The 24,472-nt window shown below is 42.8% G+C and overlaps 1 protein-coding gene across 1 annotated transcript; it reads right to left on the reverse strand.

Moving 5' to 3' along the window:
* Positions 1–1,038: 1,038 nt before the first annotated feature.
* On the reverse strand, positions 1,039–23,169 carry BRIX1 (biogenesis of ribosomes BRX1). The gene is made up of 10 exons (XM_073620963.1): positions 22,988–23,169; positions 18,505–18,616; positions 16,912–16,955; positions 15,376–15,446; positions 14,655–14,704; positions 12,751–12,824; positions 9,158–9,208; positions 7,880–7,981; positions 3,510–3,638; positions 1,039–1,371 (listed from the first exon to the last, which is right to left on the reverse strand). Exons 1-10 carry the CDS (start codon positions 23,147–23,149, stop codon positions 1,123–1,125), a joined length of 1,044 nt encoding a protein of 347 aa, XP_073477064.1. The 5' UTR covers positions 23,150–23,169; the 3' UTR covers positions 1,039–1,122.
* Between the last annotated feature and the right edge of the window lie 1,303 nt (positions 23,170–24,472).

Here is a 24,472-nt window from a genome sequence, read left to right on the forward strand (position 1 = left end):
CTTTATTCGGCCGCTAGAGTGGGTTAAAAGCACCCCGCTAGCAGCCGAAAAGCACCACTAATATTAGCGGCACTTTACTGCTATAATGCCCCCCGCTCCAGTGTGAAAGTGCCCTTAAGTGAAGCAGATTTCAGAGCTCGGTGTGTGAAATTCTACTGTTTCTAAGAACGTGACGAGGAAACCCTTTATCTCCTTCACCTTAAAAGGTTACTCCACTTTCATGGGGAAAAAAAAAAAGCAAATAAAGAATAATATAGCGTATACAATTGCGACACAAGTCATATTGTAATCGAATGTTATTAAGAATGACCTTTCCTTTTTCAAATCTGCAGCTCTTTAATTTTCTGTAAAATGCAATGCAATATGGCTACCTGGAGTTGTTCTGTACACAGAATGTGTACAGAATTCCCCAAAGAAACAACATTTCCTGCTTGTGTGATTGCCTCACTGGTTTTCCAAGAAGTCTGCACTAAGATACAAGTCAGATTTCAGGCATCCCCTGCAACAAAAATGTCATTTTTGGATGAGATACTCCCTGTAGAAAATCACAGCCAAAGGGACGCAGGCCCAGCAGATTTGCTCATTAGAGCCCTGCAGGTGCACAGCTGACTGATAATTATGAAAACACTCCAATTAAAACTACATTTCTCACGTGGATACAAACACACCCGGATTTCTTCAGAATTACAAAAGGTAGGAATCTGCAACAAAGTCTGTTAAAATCCTTGTAATGTATATGGATTACCCAGATGGGAATGTTTTTTTTTTCTCAAAAGTGGAGTTACGCTTTAAGTCTCCATCTTACTGAAGTATGAGATTACCAATACAAGAGCTTGAAGCAAACATGCTTTATATCACAGAGATGGTATGCAGCATTACTATGTATGGCCTCAACCCTTGGAGCTTCTCTGTGTCAGTATAGGGGAAAGCTGCTGGCTCTGGACATCACCTGTCAAAAGCCAATATTCAATTCAACCAAAAACAGCTCCAAGAGCCTCTACTGAGTGGTATCCAAATCTACTGAGATGGAGTCTGGAACAGATTTTCTCTTTTTTGTTTTAATGTATAAAACAGACAGTCTGCACACAAGCCCTGTACAGAAAGCGTACCCCACCCCAGAGTTCAGACACGTTTCTTGGCCATCCTCTGCCGTTTGAACTGCTTGTCCTTCCGTTTAATACGTGGTTTTGGTAAAGGGGGTTCTGTCTCAATGATCTCTGGTTTCTTCTCAGCTGGGACATTGAAGACATCCTCCGTGGGGTCTTTTGAAATGGTTTCCTTGTTATCCAACATTTTCAGTTTCTGCAGCTCCTTCACCTGCTGCCTTTCCTTGACTTTGGCAGCTGTGGCTAACCGGATCATCCGCCGGTGCTGAAACAAAAGCATTTATTAGGACACAATGAGGGTAGAACCACTACAGGAGATAAATTCTAAAATAGAACTGGAAGGGTTAAACCCTCCTTTTTTTTTGTTGCTGTGTTTCCATGGGATATCTCCTCACCTCTTGTCCCAGAGACAAAGGAATGTAAAATTAAATCCAATGTTTAACCCCAGCTGGCGAGCGTTCTCATAGTCCATTGATTCTTCCTGCAAATCAGTGTGTAGGATGCAGGCATTGCACCTGCGATCTGCTGATCATGGGTGCATAGCCTTTACAGGCTCCAGTGTAAAAAATAAATATATTAAAAAATAAAATAAAATAAAAAAGGGACTTTTGTGAGCATAAGGCCCCTTTCACACCAGCGGTCCGATCAGGTCTGCCTGTCCATTTATCAGGCCACCCACTGGTCTCTATGGGGCGGCGGCTGACACCCGCTGGCATCCGATCCACTAAAAACGGATGGCGATACGTTCACCATCTATCCGGCGGATTGGATGGAAACAGAAAGGCACTCAGTTACCATCCAACTGCCCCATAGAGAAGAGCGGGCCGTGTCCGTTCTGCATAGCGGAGCACACACCGACCTGCCATCCGCAAGCTCAGTGGGGATCAGCAGAGAGATCCCCCCGCTGAGCAGACGTATCCGCTTCATCTGAAAGGGGTCTTAACCACTTGGCCTCCAGAAGATTTACCCTCCTTCATAAAGAGGCCATTTTTTGCGATACAGCACTGCGTTACTTTAACTGACAATTGAGCAGTCGTGTGATGCTGAATTAAGTCCTTTTTTTCCACAGAGATTTCTTTTGGTGGTGTTTGATCACCTCTGCGATTATTTTCTGCGCTATAAACAAAAAAAGACCTGCTATAAAACATATTTTTTGAAAAAATATATAATTTCTTTATCAATTTAGGCCAATATGTATTCTGCTTAGGGCTGGGAGATTTTCTTTAAAAAAAAAATCTTCGATTCTCTTAAAAAAAACTCGATTTACGATTCGAATCGAGTTTTTTTTTGTTTTTTGGAAACCGCGCCGGTCCCGTGGCGCTGCGGGCATGAGCTTTTAGGCCGCGGCTTCGGCCTAGTCCGCGGCGTCCGGCCTAGCGGACTAGGCCGAAGCCGCGGCCTCACCTAAAAACTCCTTGCCCGTAGCTCTTCAGGCCCGGCGCGGTGTCCGCGCCGGTCCGGAGGCGCTGTGGGCATGAGTTTTTAGGCGAGGCCGCGGCTTCGGCCTAGTCCGCGGCGTCCGGTCGTAGCCGCGGACTAGGCCGAAGTCGCGGCCTCGCCTAAAAACTCATGCCCGCAGGGCCTCGGGACCGGCGCGGTGAAAAAAAAAAATCTAAAAAAAAAAAAAAAAAAATCGATTTGCTTAAATTTTGAATCAATTTCACCTCTCAACTCGATTCAAGATTTAAATCGATTTTTTTCCCAGCCCTAATTCTGCTACATATTTTTGGTTAAAAAAATGCCAATAAAAAGGTATATTGATTGGTTTGCTCAAAGGTTATAGCGTCTACAAACTATGAAATATTTTTATTTATTTTTTTTATTAGTAATGGCGGCGATCAGCGACTTATAGCAGTACTGCGATATTGCGGCGGCCAGTCGGGACACTGACACTGGGTACCAGTGACACCAATACAGTGATCAGTGCTAAAAAAAATATGAACTGTCACTGTACTAATGACAGGGGTGATCGAAGGGTTAACTGTGTGCCTGACCAGTGCTTTACTACTGTGGGGGAGGTGCTTGTACTAGGGGAAGGCATGTTTAGCTGAGACACAGGATCTATGTCTTCCGTACTAACAGACCACCATTCTCCGTGTACCGAAGCATAAGCAGGCGCCAGCAGACAGAGTCCGCTTTACCAGCAGATCAGCTCCTGCTATGTCTAATCACAGTAGGAGCGGGCCATTGGCGGCACGCTCCAGACTGCTGGATCGCGTACTAGGTGCAGAGGGCTGGCAAAAAAATGCAGCCTATGGTCTACATGGGTTTATCAGACAATTTGAATTATCTAGAAGTAGGTTGATGTAGGAAGCTTGCAAAGCTGATATTCTGGATAAATTCTAGAAATATTTACGGACACATCTCAGTGACATGAAAAGGACAAAACATTAGTACAATTACCATGTTAGGAGACTGGTAGTGAGGGTTCTCATACAAGGTTGGTCCTCCAAAACTTCCCTGGAAAATCTTGATGAGATTCAGTACAAATCGAGGTCCAATTTCTACCAGAGATGCATCTTCTTCTATAATCTAAATGGTAAGAAAGGTTTTCTTTTGAGAAATAGATCATTCTACTCTGTCATAAAAAGTACAGAAGACCCAACAAATTGAATACATTTTTACCAAGCATTCTTTGGTGTTGGAAAACTATTTCATTTGTTTGACAAATGCAAAGGTTTGTCTTCAGTTATTCCCAAAGAAAAGTAACGTCAATTCCCAGGATATCATAACAGATGAACAGTGAAAGTGAAAAAGGTATACAGACAGGATTATACAGCTACAGTGCTGTGAAAAAGTATTTGCCCCCTTCCTGATTTATTTATTTTTTTTGCATATTTGTCACACTTAAATGGTTCAGATCAAACTAAATTTTACTAATACATAAAGGTAACCCGAGAAAATACAAAATGCAGTTTTATAAATTAGGATTTCATTTTGGCTGGGTTCACACTAGTGCGAACTGGATGTGGGTTTCCTTGCATCCAATTCGCATGACAGGAGATTGTGCCCAGCTCCCAATGGAGCCGGTTCACATATCTCCGTGGCGGCTTGCACAAGGGTCCTGTGCGTCTTTGGCTCCATTTCAGGGCAGAATTCAGGCCCGATTCATCCCTGAAACGGAGAACAGGGAGGCACCCGGACCCCTGCTGCGAGCCGCGTCATGTCTAGTTTGTTATTAAACCAGAAGGCCAGAAGTTCTACATCTGGTGTCCCCTACCTGCAACACAGATTGTGGAGCACCAAGATCCAGGCACTACTAGCTTAGGAAATGTGCCTGCCAACTTCCTACTCATGAAATGTACACAGCAGACAAGGCTGGAACCTGAAGTTCTGTCCAGGAACTGTTTTCAATCTACCTCTCCTCCTGTCTTGGCAACACTTCTGGATCCCGTTTGATGATTGATGTATGCCACCTCTGTGGTGTTGTCTGGCTTAATCCAGATCTTAAGATCCTCTAGTAGGATGATCCATGGCTGTATAGACAGCCAAATCACCAAAAGTTCAAGTATGTTGATCAGGAGATGAGACTGTTCATCTCCCACCTCAAAGACAAAGTCCTCTGCAGTGACAGGGTGCCCAGGACTGGCATGCAGCATGAAGATCCTCCAAAAGACAGGAATGAAGGACTTCCTTGATTCCAGAGCCAACAAACCAAAAGGCAACCTGGTTCTCAGTGACAAACAACTTTGTCTAGAGACCAGATTAAGCCAAAGGGGAAGAAAAAAAAAAAAAAAAAATTGTCCAAACCTGTCTGGCTTTATGTGAAAAAGCAATTGCCCCCTAAACCTAAATAACTGGTTGTGTCACCTTTGGTGACAACAACTACAATCAAGTGTTTACGATAACTGGCAATAAGTTTTTCCCATCGCTGTGGAGGAATTTTGGCCCACTCTTTGAGGAATTGTTTTAATTTAGCCACATTGGAGGGTTTTCCAGCATGAACTGCCTGTTAAAGTGATTGTAGACCCTCACCCCTTTAAAGCGGAGTTCCACACAAAAATGGAACTTCCGCTTTTCGGAACCCCCCCCCCCTCCGGTGTCACATTTGGCACCTTGCAGGGGGGAGGGGGGTGCAGATACCTGTCTAAGACAGGTATTTGCACCCACTTCCGGCATAGACTCCCATGGGAGTCTATGCCTCTTCCCGTCCCGACCGCGCTGTCTGCTGGGAACACACAGCTCCCAGGAGAGAGCGGGGACCACTAGGGACGCACAGCGCGACTCGCGCATGCGCAGTAGGGAACCGGGAAGTGAAGCCGCAACGCTTCACTTCCTGATTCCCTCACCTAGGATGGCGGCGGCAGCTGCCGAAAACCAAGCGGGTTCTCGGCGTCCCCTGCCGACATCGCTGGACCCTGGGACAGGTAAGTGGCCATGTATTAAAAGTCAGCAGCTGCAGTATTTGTAGCTGCTGGCTTTTAATATTTTTTTTTTTTTTGGCGGTGTGGGTGAACCCCCGCTTTAACACTGAATGGGCTGTTTTACAATAGAAATGAAAGGCAAAACATTTGTGTATAGATTTATATAAAATAAAAAAAAAAAAAATTATATATCGAGAGAGAGAGAGAGAGAGAGAGAGAGAGAGAGAGAGAGAGAGAGAGAGAGAGAGAGAGAGAGAGAGAGAGAGAGAGAGAGAGAGAGAGAGAGAGAGAGAGAGAGAGAGAGAGAGAGAGAGAGAGAGAGAGAGAGAGAGAGAGAGAGAGAGAGAGAGAGAGAGAGAGAGAGAGAGAGAGAGAGAGAGAGAGAGAGAGAGAGATCTCCTGCTTAGTGTGGTCAGTTTTTATTAGGAAAGCAGAGGGACTAGCAAAAACACCAGGGATTTCACAGAGAACTGGAGACGTTCTCATACAAGTACATGGTACAGCAGGCACATATCAGGAATATGAAGTGTTGGCTTTACAAATGCTTTAAGGTCATGCCACAACATCTCAATTGCATTTAAAGTGTTGCTAAACCCAGGAACCTGTTTTCACGTTATCTGGTCTCCAACAGTACACAGAACATGGAAATTCAATAGTTTTAGTAAATATAAACTGCTAAATACCTTTTCTCATCAGCAGTATATAGCAGTCTTGTGACTTCTATCAGTGTTCCAGCAGAGCACAGGTTACAGCTTGTAGGAGTTTTCATTCTCCTCTGACTGTCCTATGAGGCTGCATGACCCCTGACCATCTGTCTGGACAGTGCCGATTGGCCCTGTGCCGATAACATGCACTCTCCCCCAAAAAAACAAAAACAAAAAAAAAAAAAAAACTTTAGCAATACATACCAAACTGAGCATGTGCAGCTTGTCCAAGGCGCTGTCTAATCAGGAGGGCCAATGCAAGAAGGGGAGGATCAGAGAAGGCAGGCTCAAACATCCTTTTTACAGAGTGCTGAGGATTAACTCCTTAGGTTCCACGGCGAGTATGCTTTACTGCATATACAAACTGAATTTACTGTTGTGGGTTTAGTAACACTTTAAGTCCGGACTTTGGCAAGACCACTCCAAAACCTTAATTTTTATTTTTTCTGACCCATTCAGAGATGGACTTGCTGGTGTGTTTTGGATCATTGTCCTGCTGCATAACCTAAGTGCGCTTGAGGTCAGGAACTGATGGCTGGACATTCTCCTTCAGGATTTTCTGGTAGAGCACAGAGTTCATAGTTCCCTCAATTATGGCAAGTTGTCCAGGTCCTGTAGCTGCAAAGCAGCCCCGGACCATCACACTACCCCCACCATGTCTGACTGTTGGTATGATGCTCTTTATTATAAAGTGCGGTGTTAGATTTTACGCCAGATGTAACGGGACACACAACTTCCAAAAAGTTCAACTTTTGTCTTATTTCTTATTGTTGAATCATGAAAACTGACCTTACCTGAGGGAAGTGAGGCCTGCCGTTATTTAGATGTTGTTCTGGGTTCTTTTATGACCTCCTGGATGAGTCGTCGTCATGCTCTTGGAGTAATTTTTGTAGGCCGGCCACTCCTGGGAAGGTTCACCACTGTTCTAAGTTTTCTCCTTTTGTGGATAATGGCTCTCACTGTGGTTCACTGGAGTTCCAAAGCCTTAGAAATGGCTCTGAAACCCTTTCCAGGGCCGATACATGTAAAATTACTTTGTTTCTCATCTGTTCTTGAATTTCTTTAGATTGTGGAATAATGTGTTGCTTTTTGAGATCTTTTAGCATGGTTCACTTTGTCAGACAAATTCTATTTTAAGGGATTTCTTGATTCAACAGGCCTTGCAGTAATCAGGCCTGAGTATGGCAAGTGAAATTGAACTCAGCTTTACAAAAAAATGTGGTTAATCACAGTTCAGTCATGAATTAGTTGGGGGGGGGGGGGGGGGGAGCAAGCTTGGACAGCTTTTCTCCCTTAATAAATGAAATAATTTATAAGCTGCGCTTTGTATTTACTCGGGTTATCTTTGTACATTATTACAATTTGTTTGATGATCTGAATCATTTAAGTGTGACAAATATGCAAAAATCAGGAAAGGGGCAAATAATTTTTCACAGCACTGTATATACAGCGATACTTGCATAAAATAGTCATGTACCAAGTAAAGATTTGTCTCCTTTGGTGATAAAGCCAAGTACTATTAGTTACAATGTAACAACATTCTAGGAGTTTGGTCACAGAGTACAAAGAGTTTTTTTTGTCTCGTGGACCACCAATAACGAAATAGTCTAAACTTCAGACTGTAGTACTATATACATTGCTGTTCATGCTACATCTCTCCACATATAGTGAGTAGCCAGATATCAAATTCTAAATAAAGACTTACCTGATAATTTCTAAACCAGATCCTCTTGTCTGCTATAGAGAATGTGAACACATGGTCCACAAACGGCTGACTCTTTGGATGGTATCTTGGGGTTCCAAAAATCTGCATTCAGAAATGAGCATAAAACCAAAATGGATTATAATGTAGTACTATCCCCAAACCTATTAAAATAGCAGCACTCAGAATAGCAATCATTCCATATGACTGCTCATTCCTACAACTGTATATTATACACTAGCGTCTTGTCACTTGACATCCCTGATTTTTCTTTCCAAAGTTCTGGCCTACAAAGTAGAGGCTCCTGCACTGCATTATGGGGTACTAGGGAGGAGTTTCCTGAAGCAAAGATTCTTTTGTACTGAGAATACGATAAAGGCTGCTGCTACTGACTTTCTTCTGAAAATGCTGGTGTCTGGTGTTTCCTGGCCTCAATACTTGCTGAAAAATCGACACAAAACAAGTAAATCATCTAGTGAAATCAGATTTGCTAATCTGCACAATATATCCAGACTAGTGACTCAAAAACCTGCATTGTGAGCCGCTCAGGCTTTCTGGAAGGGGTCCAAGTCCTAAATGTCCACTGCTGGGAGTGCTGGTACGGGAAGGAGCTCATCCCGGCTCCTGTAATGGCTCAAAGTGAAGAGAAGGTCTCCCTAATGACCGCACATCCATACCATCCCTGAGAGGAGTGTGACTGACAACCTCCGCATTGGAGTCCAGGCTGAGGTCGTCATTCACACTCATCTCAGGGATGGTATGGATGTGCGGTCATTAGGGAGACCTTCTCTTCACTTATCCAGACGTGTGTGTGTGTGTGTGTGTGTTGCAGCCATTGGATTTACAAATCCAGGGATTCAGTATTCAGATGGATTCAGTAATTTCAGTTGGAGAGTTCAGCCCTAGCATGTTTGCTCAGTACAGGTCTTCCTTAAAGTGGAGCTCCGGGTTTTATTAAACAAAAAAAAAAAGTCAGCATCTACAAATACTGTAACAGTTAACTTTTAATAAACACTAGCCCAGGGATACAGTGCTATCTTCACCTGGGCTAGTTCTTTGCCAGCCTTTGGGTCCTTGGCACAGCCACATTGACTGTGGGAAGCCGGCTGTGACTTCCTACTGGCTCGCAGCCAGATCCCCACTGTGTATGTGCGAGATGCTCTGCACTTTCTGAATGGTCCCGCAGCAACCCAGGACCTGAGGCATGTCCCAGAAAATTCAGACTAAAAATAAAAAATAAAAATAATAATAAAAAAATGTGAAAAAGAAAAATTATATTACCTGTGTAAAGAGCTCTTTCAACAGAGTAAGGTACGGATCCCGATCAAAGGCCTGCAAAGTAATAAGGAATAAAACATTAGCTGAGCCAAACATCAGGTCTCATACAGACATGAAGTACTAAATGTTAGCCTTAGGTAAAGTTGGAAATTAAAGTGACACTAAACTCTAGCAGGTTTATTCAGGTAGGTATTATTCATGCAAAAAGGTACCACCTTATTGCTCTTAGCCTCCTCCAACTTTTTTTCTTGCTGAGATACGACTTAAGAGGATGGCTGTGTTCATTCTCCCCGTGGTCCCACTGTATATAGGAACATAGACACCCTCATTTGCTCCCGAAATGTACTAGCAACTATGGACTATGGGATTTGTAGTATGCATGGTGAATTGCACCCGACCACAACTAACATTCACTGTTCCAGACTTGAGGGGGAAGAGGAAAGGTTCAGGAGCCCACAGAGGACATTACAAATAGGCTGAAAAACTGTAAGAATACAATAATTCTGGTGCTAAGGGACTAGGACACAAGTTCCCTTGACATCGATATATGGTGCCCTGTAGGAGACCAAAAAGCAGTTGTGTAGAGCTTCCGCACCAGGAGCGGTGCCGGAAATAAACAAGAACAGTACTCAGAAAAAACGGCCACAATCAGCAATGGTTAATGGAAACTCCTATTGAGAAGAAGCGAATGATCGCTGAGTCACTAAAAATAGTCTCTGATGCTACCAATGTGGTTGAAATCTCAAGCAAGTTTATTGAAACTAAGATATAAATTGATAAAAACCCAACATGCAAAACTGTCCTCACACAGAAGGAATGCTGACCATGACCAGCATAAATAACACTGTGAAAGTACCTTGGGAAGCGATGAATTGTAAACCAGCCCTGTGGAACGGTGCTGCAGTGGTCAAGCTAAAGGTCCTCATGTGAAATAAACGGAAACCACTGGAGGGGGGGGAGAGGAAGGGTGTCAAACCGAGTGGATGGAACCGACCAATGGGCTGTGAACACTCATGAAGGACGGCGGCACCGCCGCTTGTAAGGGAAGAGCTCACAGGCAGCTACGTGGACAGGCAGGTGTATGCGCCCAAGTGTGACGTCATTCACTCATGGAAACACAAATCCAAAATGAGGCTTGGTACACGGGAGTGTAGATGGAGTGCAAGCCGAGGGAGAGGATGCAAAAGTGGGTAGCGGTCATTCTGACAACATGTTTCGGGGCATGGCCCTTTTTCAAGTCATGTGACTAAGACAGCCAATGGGGATTAAATAGGGGCTGTTCGCGAGAGACATCATGTTTATAAAAGGACAATAGCCTATTTCAACATGACCCATAGTGGAAAAAAAAAAATATAATAATGGTAATGATGTAATTAAATGCATTATGGTGCCATTAAAAAAATTCCTATGTATCTAAATAGCCATAACAGGACATAAATATAATTAAATGTAAATAATGCTAAAATATTCTTAGTTAATTATTAGTATACAGTAGGATTATATAATCCAATTGGATACATGTCTATAATGTACTAATGGTCAAAAAAGAGATAATTGATGTGAACTTAATAAGTACCACTGACTCAAGAAGAACCAATCAAGTAAATTGATCATTTACTATAAGAGATGAAAGCATGAGATAAAAAGAGTCCAATAACAATCTTAAAACAGGGCTTTTTTGATTTATATCATCGCTTCAATAAAATTGCTGGCGATTTCAACCACATTGGTACCATCAGAGACTGTTTTTAGTGACTCAACGATCATTCGTTTCTTTTCAATAGGAGATTTCAGTCAGCGCTTCTGGTTGTGGCTGTTTGTTCTGAGTACCGAAAAACAGTAAGAAACAACTTCATGAAAAACAATTATAGAGCCATTAAGCAATGGATTTGCATGGATTATTTTAGGAGAATAAGGACATTGTTTAACCACTTGCCGACCAGCCGCCGCAGTTGTACTGCGGCAGAATGGCATGGCTGGGCAAAACGTTCTGTAACTTCACTTTGCCCTGTGGCCACTAGCGCCCCCGCCCCGATTCAAGTGCCCGGCAGTCTCGATCACCGCCGGGCTTCCGCAATCGCCACTGAGACACGGAGAACCCAGGAACTGTGTGTGTAAACATGCAGTTTCCGGTTCTTTGAGGGGAGAAGTGACAGATCGTCTGTTCATGCAGAGTATGAACAGCGATCTGTTATCTTCCCTGCACAGTCCACATCCCCCTTCAGTTAGAACATGTACTGGGACACACTTAACCCCTTCACTGCTCCCTAGTGTTAACCCCTTCACTGCCATTTTGACAATCAATGCATTTTTAATTGCACCGATCGCTGTATTAATGCCAATGGTGCCAAAAATGTGTCCGCCGCCATTACTAGTAAAAAAAAAAAAAATAATAATAATAAAAATGCTATAAAAACGATCCCCTATTTTGTAGACGCTATAACTTTTGCGCAAACCAATCAATATATGCTTATTGCAATTTTTTTAACCAAAAATATTTAGAAGAATACATATTGGCCTAAACTAAGGAAAAAAATAGTTTATATATTTTTGGGGATATTTATTATAGCAAAAAGTAAAAAATATTGTGTTTTTTTCAAAATTGTCGCTTTTTATTTATAGTGCAAAAAATAAATCGCAGAGGTGCTCAAATATTACCAAAAGAAAGCTCTATTTGTGGAAAAAAAAAAAAAGGATGTCAATTTCGCTTGGGTGCAACGTTGCACGACCGCGCAATTGTCAGTTAAAGCGGCGCAGTGCCGAATCGCAAAAAGTGCGACAGGAAGGGGGTAAAATCTTCCGGGGCTGAAGCGGTTAAAGGGTAAGTTCTCCTTTACAGAAAAATCTGTAAGGTGAACTTACACGGGACCCCTTCCTCACCTGACCTGGAGCACGCCAATCTCCCTTTGAGCCCTTCTATAGCCGCGTCACCGGACCGGGGCTTAGAAATCCCATTGGCTTAATTTTTCTGTAAAGGTGAACTTACACTTTAAGGTCACTTTATTACAGTAAAAGAGATAGTAGCACAGCATGATCCAGAGAAGTCTCGTCTGGTTGATTTGAGCAGACAAAGCTGAGGGAAAGATAGCTAGGTGGCTTAGATGTCCAAGCTGTCTTTTGTGTAGTGCTGGAAAATATCCTTTTGTGAAGGAAGAATTTCTACTACTGCCAAAGAAGAAAAGTGGGCTCTCTGATGCTAATCTCATGCTGATAACAAGCACAAAATTTACACAAAAGAGAGACTTTCTTCCTACTTATTAAAAGACTGCCCACAGATTATATCCAATAAGAATTCAGCTTATGATAAAGAAAAGATGAATTTTAAGCCAGGAAAAAAAAATGGATTCAAATAGATAAACACGGGAACCCAACGGGGCATGGCAGTCATAGACAAAGTACTGCAGGAAACAAAGTTTGCCAGTCAAAGCCAAAAACCATGGGATACATTTCTGTTTACTGCGATGAAAGCAGCTCCAAAAGTCTGCACTCTGTAATTATTGCAGATCGATTCCCTTCTCAGAACCGTCCACCCCTGATCGTCAGGATTAATCAAACAGCCAACAATACGATGTAGTATACGGACTTTAAATACTCACAGGATCGAATGAGAGCAAAGGACGAGATCCTTTTAGGCAGTTCCCAGTCATTTTCAGCTCCGCCAGTGTGTGAACTGTAACAATGAAACACAACAATGAGAATATGGTCAGGCTGGTCATAAGGAAACAATGCACTGACATGAAAAATACGGCATGTTCCTGAAGCCTGTCTGATTTCTACCAATATACTGCATAAAACCAACTTCTAATCGGTAGGAAGAGACCAATCAATATGTATTAAGAAAGAGGACTAAAAAAAGAAGATGCAGGGAAATACAGAGGACTTTGCTGGACTTATAAACTAAAAATCAATTTGTTTCCATGGACTGGTGGCCCAGCCTCCAGATAAAGGACCCTTAGGATCTACTGTAGTTGGAATCCCCATTAAAAAAAAATATGAATAGGAAATGGATTAACCCTCTTGCTGCCAGGCCCATACGTCATAAGGACCTGACAGCAGGGGGTTTACACACACAATCTAGCAGCTGCAGCACCAGGATTGTGTGTAAAACGGACAGGCAGCCACCCAATTGCGACACCCGCCCCACCATTTATTCCGGGCTCCGCTTGTCTATCTGCGGGCCAGGGACTGAAATGGCGGGTGGAGGGGGTGGATTAGAGCAGACACGTCCGCTCTTCTCCCTTTCTTGCTGTGACCCGGAAAGCAACATGTATGACGTCACTTCCGGGTCAGCCTGTCGCTTTCCCTGGCTAGCATAGCCGGAAGGGAATGTATTGCAATGCATTCAGTGGAGCCCAGGCCCTGCATGTCTCATTAAAGGGAACCTGTCACTTAAAAATTATCACATAGAGGACTTTGTCCCCTATGAGATAAAAAAAAAAACAAAAAAAAAAGTTATACCCCAATACATAAAATCCACCCCAAAAATGTTAGCGTAAAAGCCTGAGTTGGGGGTGCCTACACATGAAAACAACAATTGCGATACACAATACTTATTGCCGCGCACACCAGAGTGAGAGCAATAATTCTACCACCAGACCTCCCCTGTAACACTAAACTGATGACCTATAGGGGGCTTTTGAAGCATTGCCTATAGAAAATAAAGTATACTGAAGTTTGTTGCCATTTAACAGGCGCACACAAATTTAAGATTTGACATGTTGGGTATCTATTTACTCGGTGCAACCTCATCTTTTATATTTTACCACTAAATTTGGGTAGTTTATTGCGTTTCTTTGCCCTAAAATTCACATTATTGTGTTTTTACTTAAAATGTTGCATTTCCTAGACCTTTGCGGTAATATCAAGTGACATAAAAATTTGAAACTATCACCATTTTATTCTCTAGGGTGTCTGCTTTCAGAAAATATATGTTTATACATAAAATGTTTGGGGGTTTTATGTAATCTTCAGGCCTAAAATGATATTTTTTTTTTAAATGTATGCAAAAAAATGCAAAAATGGCTCTGGCAGCAAAAGGGTTAAAGGGGTTGAAAACCCTTGTGTTTTTTCACCTTAATGCACCCTATGCATTAAGGTGAAAAAACTTCTGACACTGACCTGAGCCTGTTCGTTCCCACGGCGGAGACGCGCTAAACCTCTCTGCCCGTTGTCTCGGCTCTTGATTGGATAGATTGATAGCAGCGCAACCATTGGCTCCCGCTACTGTCAATCAAATCCAATGACGTGGGGCCGAGTTCTGCATTCTCTGTGAATGTACACAGAAGCAGGACTCGGGAGCGAGCCTGGAAGGGTGTCCACCTTAGGAGAACCTCCTCCAACGTGGGCACTCGATGCGGGGAGGAGCTACCAGCACTGCCGGGGGACCCCAGAAGAGCAGGTTCGTGGCCACTCTGTGTAAAACGAACTGCACAGTGGAGGCAAGTATAACATGTTTGTTATTTTAAAAAAAAAAAAAAAAAAAAAAAAATAGAACACTCACGGTTTTGAACAAGGAACTTTGCAGAAGGTCCCCCAGGGGAATTGGCTACCCTAAAGTAAAGAAAAATGGTGTTAAATGCTTGTCAAATTAAAAAGAAATAGTGAACGTGTTAAAAACATTTTTTAATTAATTGTACAATACAGGACACAGTCTAAGTATTCATAGACCCCGGGTTATAGGCTGGTACCTTCAGGTGATTGGACATGGCCAAGCTTTTAAGGACATGCCCTCTAGGCACCACCCCCCCCATGCCCACTCCATGAGTCCTCAGTTTTTTTTACTAGCGCCCCAAGGTGATGGACCTCATCCTCTTTATGGAGTAATCAATCTTAGCTTAACTAGTTTATTATTTCACCTTTGGCTTCCTCAAACTCCTGTCTTCTAATACAATAGAAGCAATGCATCCAGATTGATGCAACCTCAGCATAACCTTTGGAGCCGTTCCCAGACCACACATTGTGGGGACAGCCTGTAATGTTGCTTTGGGCACTGGATTCTGCATGGGTGTTCACCTTGGCACTTTGTGCAGTGGATGTAGTTAGGTCCAAGGCCCTGGTCCATCACTGTGGAACCCAGACGACCTCCATACCCTCCTGCAATTTGCAAACTAAATTCTATAAAACTACTTTTTTTTTTTTTGCTAGGGTATACCAACCCTTCATGTATGTCTAAATAGAGTTTTAAAAGAATGCTGTGTACAAATCCAAGAGTGCCAACTTACCACATATATAGGTCTTGTTTTTTCTTTGCTTCAAAATATATACATTTATTGCAGTTTTTCATTTCACAGACCTGTGTAAAAAACAATTTCTATGTAAAAGGAAATATTCACTTTATTGTATAATCAATCTGTATATGAATAATCTGCAGATCATCTTGCCCATTCGAAAGTGGCTGGCTGGAACCACTGGAGGCAGAGACCCGCTGGAAAGGCAGGAGGAGCCCAAGCCTAAGTCGCTGATGTCCACAGTGGGATAGGGAGCTGGAGATGGTGGAATCCGCCATGCAGGGAGGTTTCCTGCACCGCTTCAGTGTGAACTCAGGCTCAAAGTCACTATAAGCCTGGGTTCACACAGGAGCTGTGCGGGAAGCTTTGTGTAATTCGGACAGGAATCGCACCGCATTCCTGTTCAAATCACATGCAATTCTTTGCAGGGCAATTTGATCCCATTCATTTATATTTGCTCAAATCGCATCGCAAAGGTATTGGTTTTCGATATCGAAATCGTTATTTGTACTCATAACTATATCGGTGCTAACCTAGCCAAAGCTTTTTATGGCCATATATCTCGTGGGTCAGTACACCTACGTTTGTTTTCCTGTGACCCGGTCAGCTGACGGGCAGAGGCACTCTAGGCTCTGGAAGTATGTTGGCGTGATCCACTACCTGGCTGCCTAATCTAGAGCTGGCTCCGCCTCTCAGCATGCTGCTGAGCAACAGACAGCTGTGCCCACCCCCTGCCCAGCGCTTCAGTGAGTGCTGGAGGATCAGAGCAGAGAGCAGTGACTCACAGTCCCAGCTCTCCACTGACCAAGAGCTGAGCAATCAGCCGTCATGCGATTTCTCAGTCTCAGAACCAATGTGTGGCAGCTGCAGCATCACACTGATGCTGCATCATGGGAGGTGAGTGTGTAGGTTTATTTTTTTTTTCATAAGCCGATACTTCACTATTAAAGCTGACCTTGAGGATCCTGCCACTGTGTAGTCCTAGTTTTTCCATGTACATGAAAACTGCTGTAAAATGTATACAGTAAATGCTTTACTTTTGAAGGAAGTTATGTTTTTATTCCTTGCAACGTCTTCAGAATATACAATGGTGCCAGAGAAAAGATCCGTGCAGGCGCACAATCGTGGGAGTGCTCCAATGTGGTGGGTGTGTATGGGGAGAGCTCAGGGCTACTCCATTACAATCAACAAATGAGTACGGCTTGTGATCGAGTGCTCTACAAATCGTACTCATCCATAGCAAGCATGTCACCGCTCTCCTTCTGTACACAGAGGAGGAAACGTGACTGGCAGCCATCTGTCCATAAGGAGAAAACATCCTACTGCTTCAGGCAGGGCGTTTTCTGCCGAAATCTTCTGCCCTGGAATACCCATGCCCTGTCCTAACCAACTTCACTTTTATTGCAAAATCATCAGCATAAGCTGTTCACATTTCTCACACACACAACCCCTGTGATTTGAATGCACCCAGCACAGAACACAAACACCAGTAATTCTGGAGCTATATTGGAAAAACATAATGGCACATACCTCATTTATGACAAACAGCTTGTCTTTGCGATCCATTTTGGTATCTGTGAAATGGGAACAAAAGATTTAAAGCCCCACTCTGGGATACATTCAACAAACATTCAATTCTATTCTAATACCCACCGATTCTAACAATGAGTCTTTGGTAGTAAGTACAAAAAAAAAAAAAAAAAAAAAAAGTAAAATCGACACTCAGTTTTTAATCCAGTCTTCCCAAGCTATGTGGGTAAGCAGATCAAGAAAACACATGGGGAAGGAACGGGATTAGATACCAATTCCACTCAAGGAAGAATTCTTCAATAAGGAACATGCAATGTAGCAAAAATATAAATGAATTTATTAGAAAAAAAGCTCCACATATACACCAATCAAAAAATCAAACAATGTGATTTTTTGATTGGTGTATATGTGGAGCTTTTTTTCTAATAAATTAATTTATATTTTTTGCTACATTGCATGTTCCTTATTGAAGAATTCTTCCTTGAGTGGAATTGGTATCTAATCCCGTTCCTTCCCCATGTGTTTTCTTGATATGCCCCTTTAATTCAGAGGAACACATCCTTCTGCGAATCGCAGAGCTATTGGGTGTTTGCAATTAGCTCTATGTATATACAGGTGTTGTAAGTTTATAATCTTCACCTATTGCTATCTACATTGGATTGAGCAAGGTTATCCGATTCATATATTCTCTCTTTTTGTTCATATGTGGGTAAGCATACAAGGTTTTGTACTTCAACCCATCTCTGCTTGTCCCATAGGAAACTACACATCTCATCACGCATTGGAATGTTAGCAGGCCTTTGAGTGGTGTCTGGGCAGCCCAGGTGGGGATTAATCCTGCGCTGTCACTACCCATAACCACTTTAGCCCCGGAAGATTTGGCTACGTAATGACCAGGCCCTTTTTTGTGATACGGCACTGCGTCGCTTTAACTGACAATTGCGCTGTCGTGCGACGCTGTACCCAAACAAAACCTTTTTTTCCCTACAAATAGAGCTTTCTTTTGGTGGCAATCAAGGGGTTAACCGTGTTCTCTAGTGTGTGTTCTAACTGTAGGGGGGGATGGGACTGACTAGGAGAGAGATCGTTGTTCATACTTAGTATGAACACACGATCTGTCTCCTCTCCCCTGAGAGAACCGGGATTTGTGCATTTGCACATACAGATTCCGGTTCTTGCTCTGTCACAAGTGATCGCGGGTGCCCGGTGGTCATCGCGCCCGCCGGGCACTCGCATAGGCTCCAGGCACACACTGCAGGCGCGCGCCTCCTACAGCGTCTTAAGGGGTGACATCCAGCTACGACAGCTCGCCCAGGGGAGCCATTCTGCCGCAGTATAACTATGGTGGCCGGTTGGGAACCGGATAATACCCGCACAGTGCGATTCATTCTGATGAGATGACATCAGCTAAAGAGCCCTGGAACTACAACAGGAGCAGTGAGGGGACTGGTCACCCTGACATGAGAATGTATCACTTCTGGGTGGACATACCCTTTCATGAGTGATGATCATTTTACTACATCAATGATGTCATGACACCACTGGAAATTGCAGAGTGGAATAATGCCATCTGCCTCTATCAAAAACACTCACCCGCTTTAGAATGTGGCATCAATTTTCTCAAGTCTTGCATCAGATGTCGTGTGCGGAAGTTGATGCCTCGTGAGGAAAATATCAACACCCTCTCCTTATTTTTCCATTTGCCCTGAAAAAAAAAAAATGCATGTACTATTAGATTTTATAAAGAATCAATTAATTTAATTCATTAACTGGGCATCAGCACCATTACATTGCAGGATATTGCTTAGGTGAGGGTGATGACTAGTAATTTGTTAAAAAAAAACGTTTGCATGTACCACTTAAACTTCCCTGTTACACTCTTTTTCCCAACAAGAACTAATTAAAATGTTTCATAATGATGAACCCAGACACAAACTGAGGAAAAAGGAAAAGAGTGGGGTACTCATGGGGGTACATAATTACATTTACTAAATTGATAAAGAGGTCTGATAGAATACATCTCATTTTAGGTGGGCTAAGTGTTTGTTTTTCGTTAAAACATTGAAGTTAGCTCCCTGGAGATGTGAGGCTACACCAGGTAAAGTTGGGATGGGGTATTCCAAGGGGGGAGTTACATTACAGTGACCCATAAAATGACCTCCATGTAGACGATTTAGGTGCATACATGTTTGTTATCTAGTGTTCTGCCCATCAGAAAGGTGAGATTATGGGGGAATCTGCTTTTCAGCTAATGGTGATGTGAAATTGCCGAACACTTTAAAATGTTTTTCTGCTTTACTTCCCTTTATCTCTTGCTCCTCTTGGTTTCCTAAGGACCAGCCTCGTTTTGGATTTTAGGTGTTTACATGTTTAAAACAGTTTTTTTTTTCTAGAAAATTACTTAGAACCCCCAAACATTAAATATTGTATTTTTTCTAACACCCTAGAGAATAAAATGGCAATCAATGCAAATACTTTTTTTTTGCACCGTATTTGCGCAGCGGTCTTATAAGCGCACTTTTTAAAAAAAAAAAAAATCACTTTTTTGAATAAAAAAATAAGACAACAGTAAAGTTAGCTCATTTTTTTTTTTATATTGTGAAATATAGCGTTACGCCAAGTAAATCGATACCCAACATGTCACGCGCCCGCTCGTGGAATGGCGTCAAACTTTTACCCTTTAAAATCTCCATAGGCGACGTTTAAAAAATTCTACAGGTTGCATTTTTTGCGTTACAGAGGAGGTCTAGGGCTAGAATTATTGCTCTTGCTCTACCGGTCGCGGTGATACCTCACATGTGTGGCGGAGGGGGGTGGCATTTCTCCCGCCACCGATAACGGTGATCTCGCCAGAAAGACCACCATTATCGGAAACACGACCATCTCCTGTAAAGATGGATACCTCGGTTGTGGCAGCAGCTGCTGCCGTTACCGAGATATCCACCTTCAAAGTGCCGACGTATATGTACAGCCGGTTGGTAAGTGGTTAAGGCAGTGGCTGTGTAGCCCCTAAACAGATAGCAAGGGAACGTCACCATTGCCTTTAGGGACATCCCATACCTAAACTGAAAGCTCTAGCAGTATTGTCATACAGCGCAAGTGCAAGATGAAGCCCATGATGTCATGCGTCTCATTTTGTGCACACAGCAATCAAACATTAATTCAATTGCTGGGCAGAAAAAAAAACTTCTCCCTGAGATATCAAAGGGTTCCCCACACCCCAAGAGATGCCTGTAGTATCATACCACACATGTGCAGACGAAGCGCCTAGGCAAGAAGAGCTGGTACCTGTCAGAAATAGGTACATACTCCCAGGAAAAAAAAAAAAAAAAGTTTGCAACGCTAAAGTGGTGTACACACCATGAGCAAATCAGAAGAAAAAGTTCCGTATGAGGAACGATTGTTCGATTTTCATATAGTGTGTACACAACTTTAGACATCCAATTTAGACCAAACCAAAATTTCCAAAAGGGACAAACTCCAAACTTTCTCGTATGTGAACAGAACAATTTTCATTTAATCTGTACTGTCTTTGTACGAGAAAAATCGAAATACGAAAGACTGCGCATTAAAAGAAAAAAAAAAAAAAGCCTTTGTTCGAGAACTTTCATACAATTAGTATCTTTCTCGGGTTCGACTTGCAGTGAAATGTTGAGGAAAACCAGATGATCGTTGGTCTGATTTTCTTATAGTGTGTACTGGGCTTAAGAGAGGAAGAGGAGGAGAAGCTGAATTTCCTGTTTTAGGTGACGTTCCACCAGAGGTGTACCTAGAACCTCCAGGGCCCTGGTGCAAGAAACCATGAAGTGCCCCCCTTCCCAGAATGCCAGGGCCCGGTCACAAGTGCGACCTTAGTAGTTCTGCCAATGGTGTCAGTTTTTTTTATTTTAGTTTTTTTTTTTCACCATTTTAGATTTTTTTTTTTATAATTTAATTTAGGTTTTTTTTACATTTTTTTTTCTTCTTTGGAGCCCTGTTAGGGGGGCTTTGGTAAAATATCAGGGGTCAAAACAGAGCTCTGATGTTTCACCTTTGATAAAGAGAAAGGAGATTGAGGACACAGCCTTCAATCTTCATCCTCAGCTGCAAAGAATGAATGGACAGCAATAGCTCTGTACAGAGCTTTCCACTTATTCCCAAACGGAAGCATAGTAAACAGTTTACTATGCTTTAGTTATGATTGGGCAGAGTCATAATTGGTACTGATAACTGACTCGGAAGCTGGCAGGAGAGGGGAAGCTGACAGGACTGGAGGGGACAAGGGTGCAAGAGAGCACACAGGCGAGCAGCAGGACCTGGATAGGAGGGGCAGCAATTACAGAAACTGACCCCCCTCCATTTTCCCTCTTGCCCCTAATTATTTATGGGAGGTAGAGGAGGAGCAGGCTTCTAGCGGTTGCAGGGGGGGGGATCGGTTTCTCTATATGCAGCCCCTCTTATCTAGCCATACATGCGAGTCCCGGCCAATCATTAATTTGTTTGGAAAGGCCCCGGGACTCTCATAAAAGCCGGGTCACATGGTCAGTCAGTAGTTGTTGGAGTTCCCGGTGCGAGCGTGGAGAAGCCAGCCTGGTTCCCGGAAGGGAGAGGTTCCCCCTCTGGGGAGCCAACAAAGCCCCCCTTGCGAGAAGGGTGGGGAACCAGTCTCCATAGAAGAGTAGATGACACCGTACAGCATGTAGTCACTGGTGTCGTTGGCCGCCCCTGCGGGGAAGGGAGCGGGCCATAAAGGAGAAAAAGGAACTAAGAATAATTGCGGAAGAAGTAGCAACAAAGCGGAAGGAAACTGGGCGATCGATCGTTTATGAGTGGCACATGGACTATTGATCACGTGAGTGAAAGCCCAAGGGAAGGGTACTGCCAGAGGCTGAGCGATGTTGGTACGCAAGTCAGTGAGACGGGTGGTGATGGCCTGTGACTTTGTGTTCAGCAATGCCCCGGGATTCCAATCAGTCAGGCGGGAGGAGCTATTCAGAGTGACTTTCTTTAGCTCAACTTGGGAGTACCATGTAGATGGGAAGTAGTGGTAAAAAGGTGGCGGTAAAGCTGCAAGCACAAATATAGAGATACAGACTGGTCTTGAAAAGTTCTGCAGATAAGTTATTCAGAGTGACTCTTTATCAATTATTCTCTATCAAATCTACTTCCATCTTCCCTGATTGAAGAAATCACACAGAGTGATTTCCTATTAACCGCAATGATTCTAGATTCTTGTATGAGAGACAATGAAACGATGATAATGCAACAAAAGAGCATCTCCAAAGAATCCCTTCTCCTATCCCAGTTCATGTTACCTAATAAAGCAAGAGAAAAATGCAATATGGAGTGTGTTCTTGGATTTATGGGCTGCGATGGATTGGGTGGTAGACGTGAATTACGGATATAACAATAAATCAGCCGCTCCTGCGGGGGTAAGCGATACATTATATATATATATATATATATATATATATATATATATATACACACATACATACATATACACACACACACAGCTGTGAGGAATACATGGGTTCAGGTCGCGGTCCAAACAAGCCCAGCTCATCCGCAGTGACTGGTGTCTCTTTGCTCTGATATGAAGCACACGGTTGCATTCATTAACAATTTGTGAATGAAAAGAACTACAAATCCCATCCCCCACCAGAACAGAAGGTTGGTTCCTCCTCACAGACCTGTGACTGAAGGAATAGTCTGCAGAAGGCAGAGCATTGCACCCCCTGATCACAGATCTAATGCTCTGCACTATTCAATGATAACACATGAATGATATTCTTCCAGCAATACAGGTGTATGTATTCATTTTACAAGAAGATGTCATCTCCCTGTAACTATAACATGAGTCATTAGATTGTAAGCTCTCAGGATCAGGGCCCTCTGATCCCTCCTGTATTGAATTGTATTATATTTGTACTGTCTGCCCTAATGTTATAAAAAGCTGAGCAAACTGTTAGCACTATATAAATCCTGAATAATAATAATCATTTTCCAGTCCCCCCTCCTCCATCACATCACACAGACATGTATGTGGAGAGCTCAGGATGGTCACTCTGCTGGATCCCCTTCCTACAAATCTCACCTCCGACACCGGGGCCGGCACTGTGTACTCCTCCGCCGCCACATCCTCCTCACTCGGCCCTAATTTCGCCTTTTTGCTCAGTTTAGCCGGCTCTGCATTAAAGCCACGTTTCCTCCTGTACGCCGCCATCTTTCCTTCCGCCGGAAGTTCCCAACAGCCCATGCGCACCGAGCACGCTACTGCCGAGCTGTGTTACAGGAGCGCCCTCTGCCGGCTACTGGAAAGAACACATACAGAACGCTTAGCAGAGCGCCCTCTGCTGGCTGCTGGAGGGACACGTGCAGAATGTTTATAGCAAGCAGGCAGAGACTATGTCCTATAAAGAGAACATATTTGGACAGGGACATGGATAATACTGTATATAGATCTGGGTATTCAGGTTGAGAAACCTTTTATATAACACTTTTCTTTTTTTTTTATGTATTTATTTTTAATTGCAGTTTCTGTGCAGATCAGGGTTGCCAACTGTCAGTAAATTAACTAACAGGTTGTAAAAAACTTAGATTTTTACAACTGTCTGTAAATATCAGGGCCTGATAAAGTGTAAAGCAGGCAAACTACTTACGTGTATTGTTGTTATTGTGTTTATATTGTTTAAATATCAATTGTCTTCGTTTTTAATAGGAGTTAAAAAATCTGATTTGAAAAAAAAAATTTTAATTAAAAAATTGCAACGACCACCAGTTTCACTCATGGAAGGATCTACTTACCACATTTGATCGTACCAAAAGGGGATGCACTCACATTTGTTGTAATGAGTGTACAGCAGTGAGGTGAGCTGCTTGCAGACACAGGGGTGCGATCACTGAAGAATTTGTTGGTACACTTGCGCTGCTTGGTGGTGGGACTGTTTCACATTCACGGTTTATGGACTTATTCAGTTTTTGATATTTATTATAATATCTTTCTTTTCTTACCTATACATTGTTGCGTCAGATATTTTGCACCATTTTTTTATTATATATTTTGACATTCTTTGGACTTTTCATATGTATGATTATTTAGGCATTTGACCCACTTATTTGTCGTTTGTTTTTTCACACAGTCTTATTCCTCCATACTGTTTTGTATTTATCACATTACACACTCTGTGATATTTGAGTGTTTATATGGTTGTATTCACCTTCATCATTACTGCTCTCACCTGCACACTTTTATCCCAGGTATTGTAGTCCCTCCCACATCCCAAACCATCCCCCCCCTCCTCTTTGTTCCACTGCGCAATCACCATCACTTCTTTATTTACATTTTTTCTGTTTGGACCACCATTTTATTCCCTAGTGTCTCTGCTAAAAATATATATATATATATATATATATAGTAATTAATTTTCTAGCAAAAAAATTATGATTTTTACAGGTAGGAAAGGAGTGCCAGAATTGGCCTGGCTGGCAAGTGGTTAAAGTGGAGTTCCACCCACTTTTACAACTCTTCAGCATCCCTCACTAAACTGTACACTGTAAACAAATTGGATATTTTTAAATT

The sequence above is a fragment of the Aquarana catesbeiana genome, linkage group LG01, assembly GCF_042186555.1.
Source record: "Aquarana catesbeiana isolate 2022-GZ linkage group LG01, ASM4218655v1, whole genome shotgun sequence".
Taxonomy (NCBI): domain Eukaryota; kingdom Metazoa; phylum Chordata; class Amphibia; order Anura; family Ranidae; genus Aquarana; species Aquarana catesbeiana.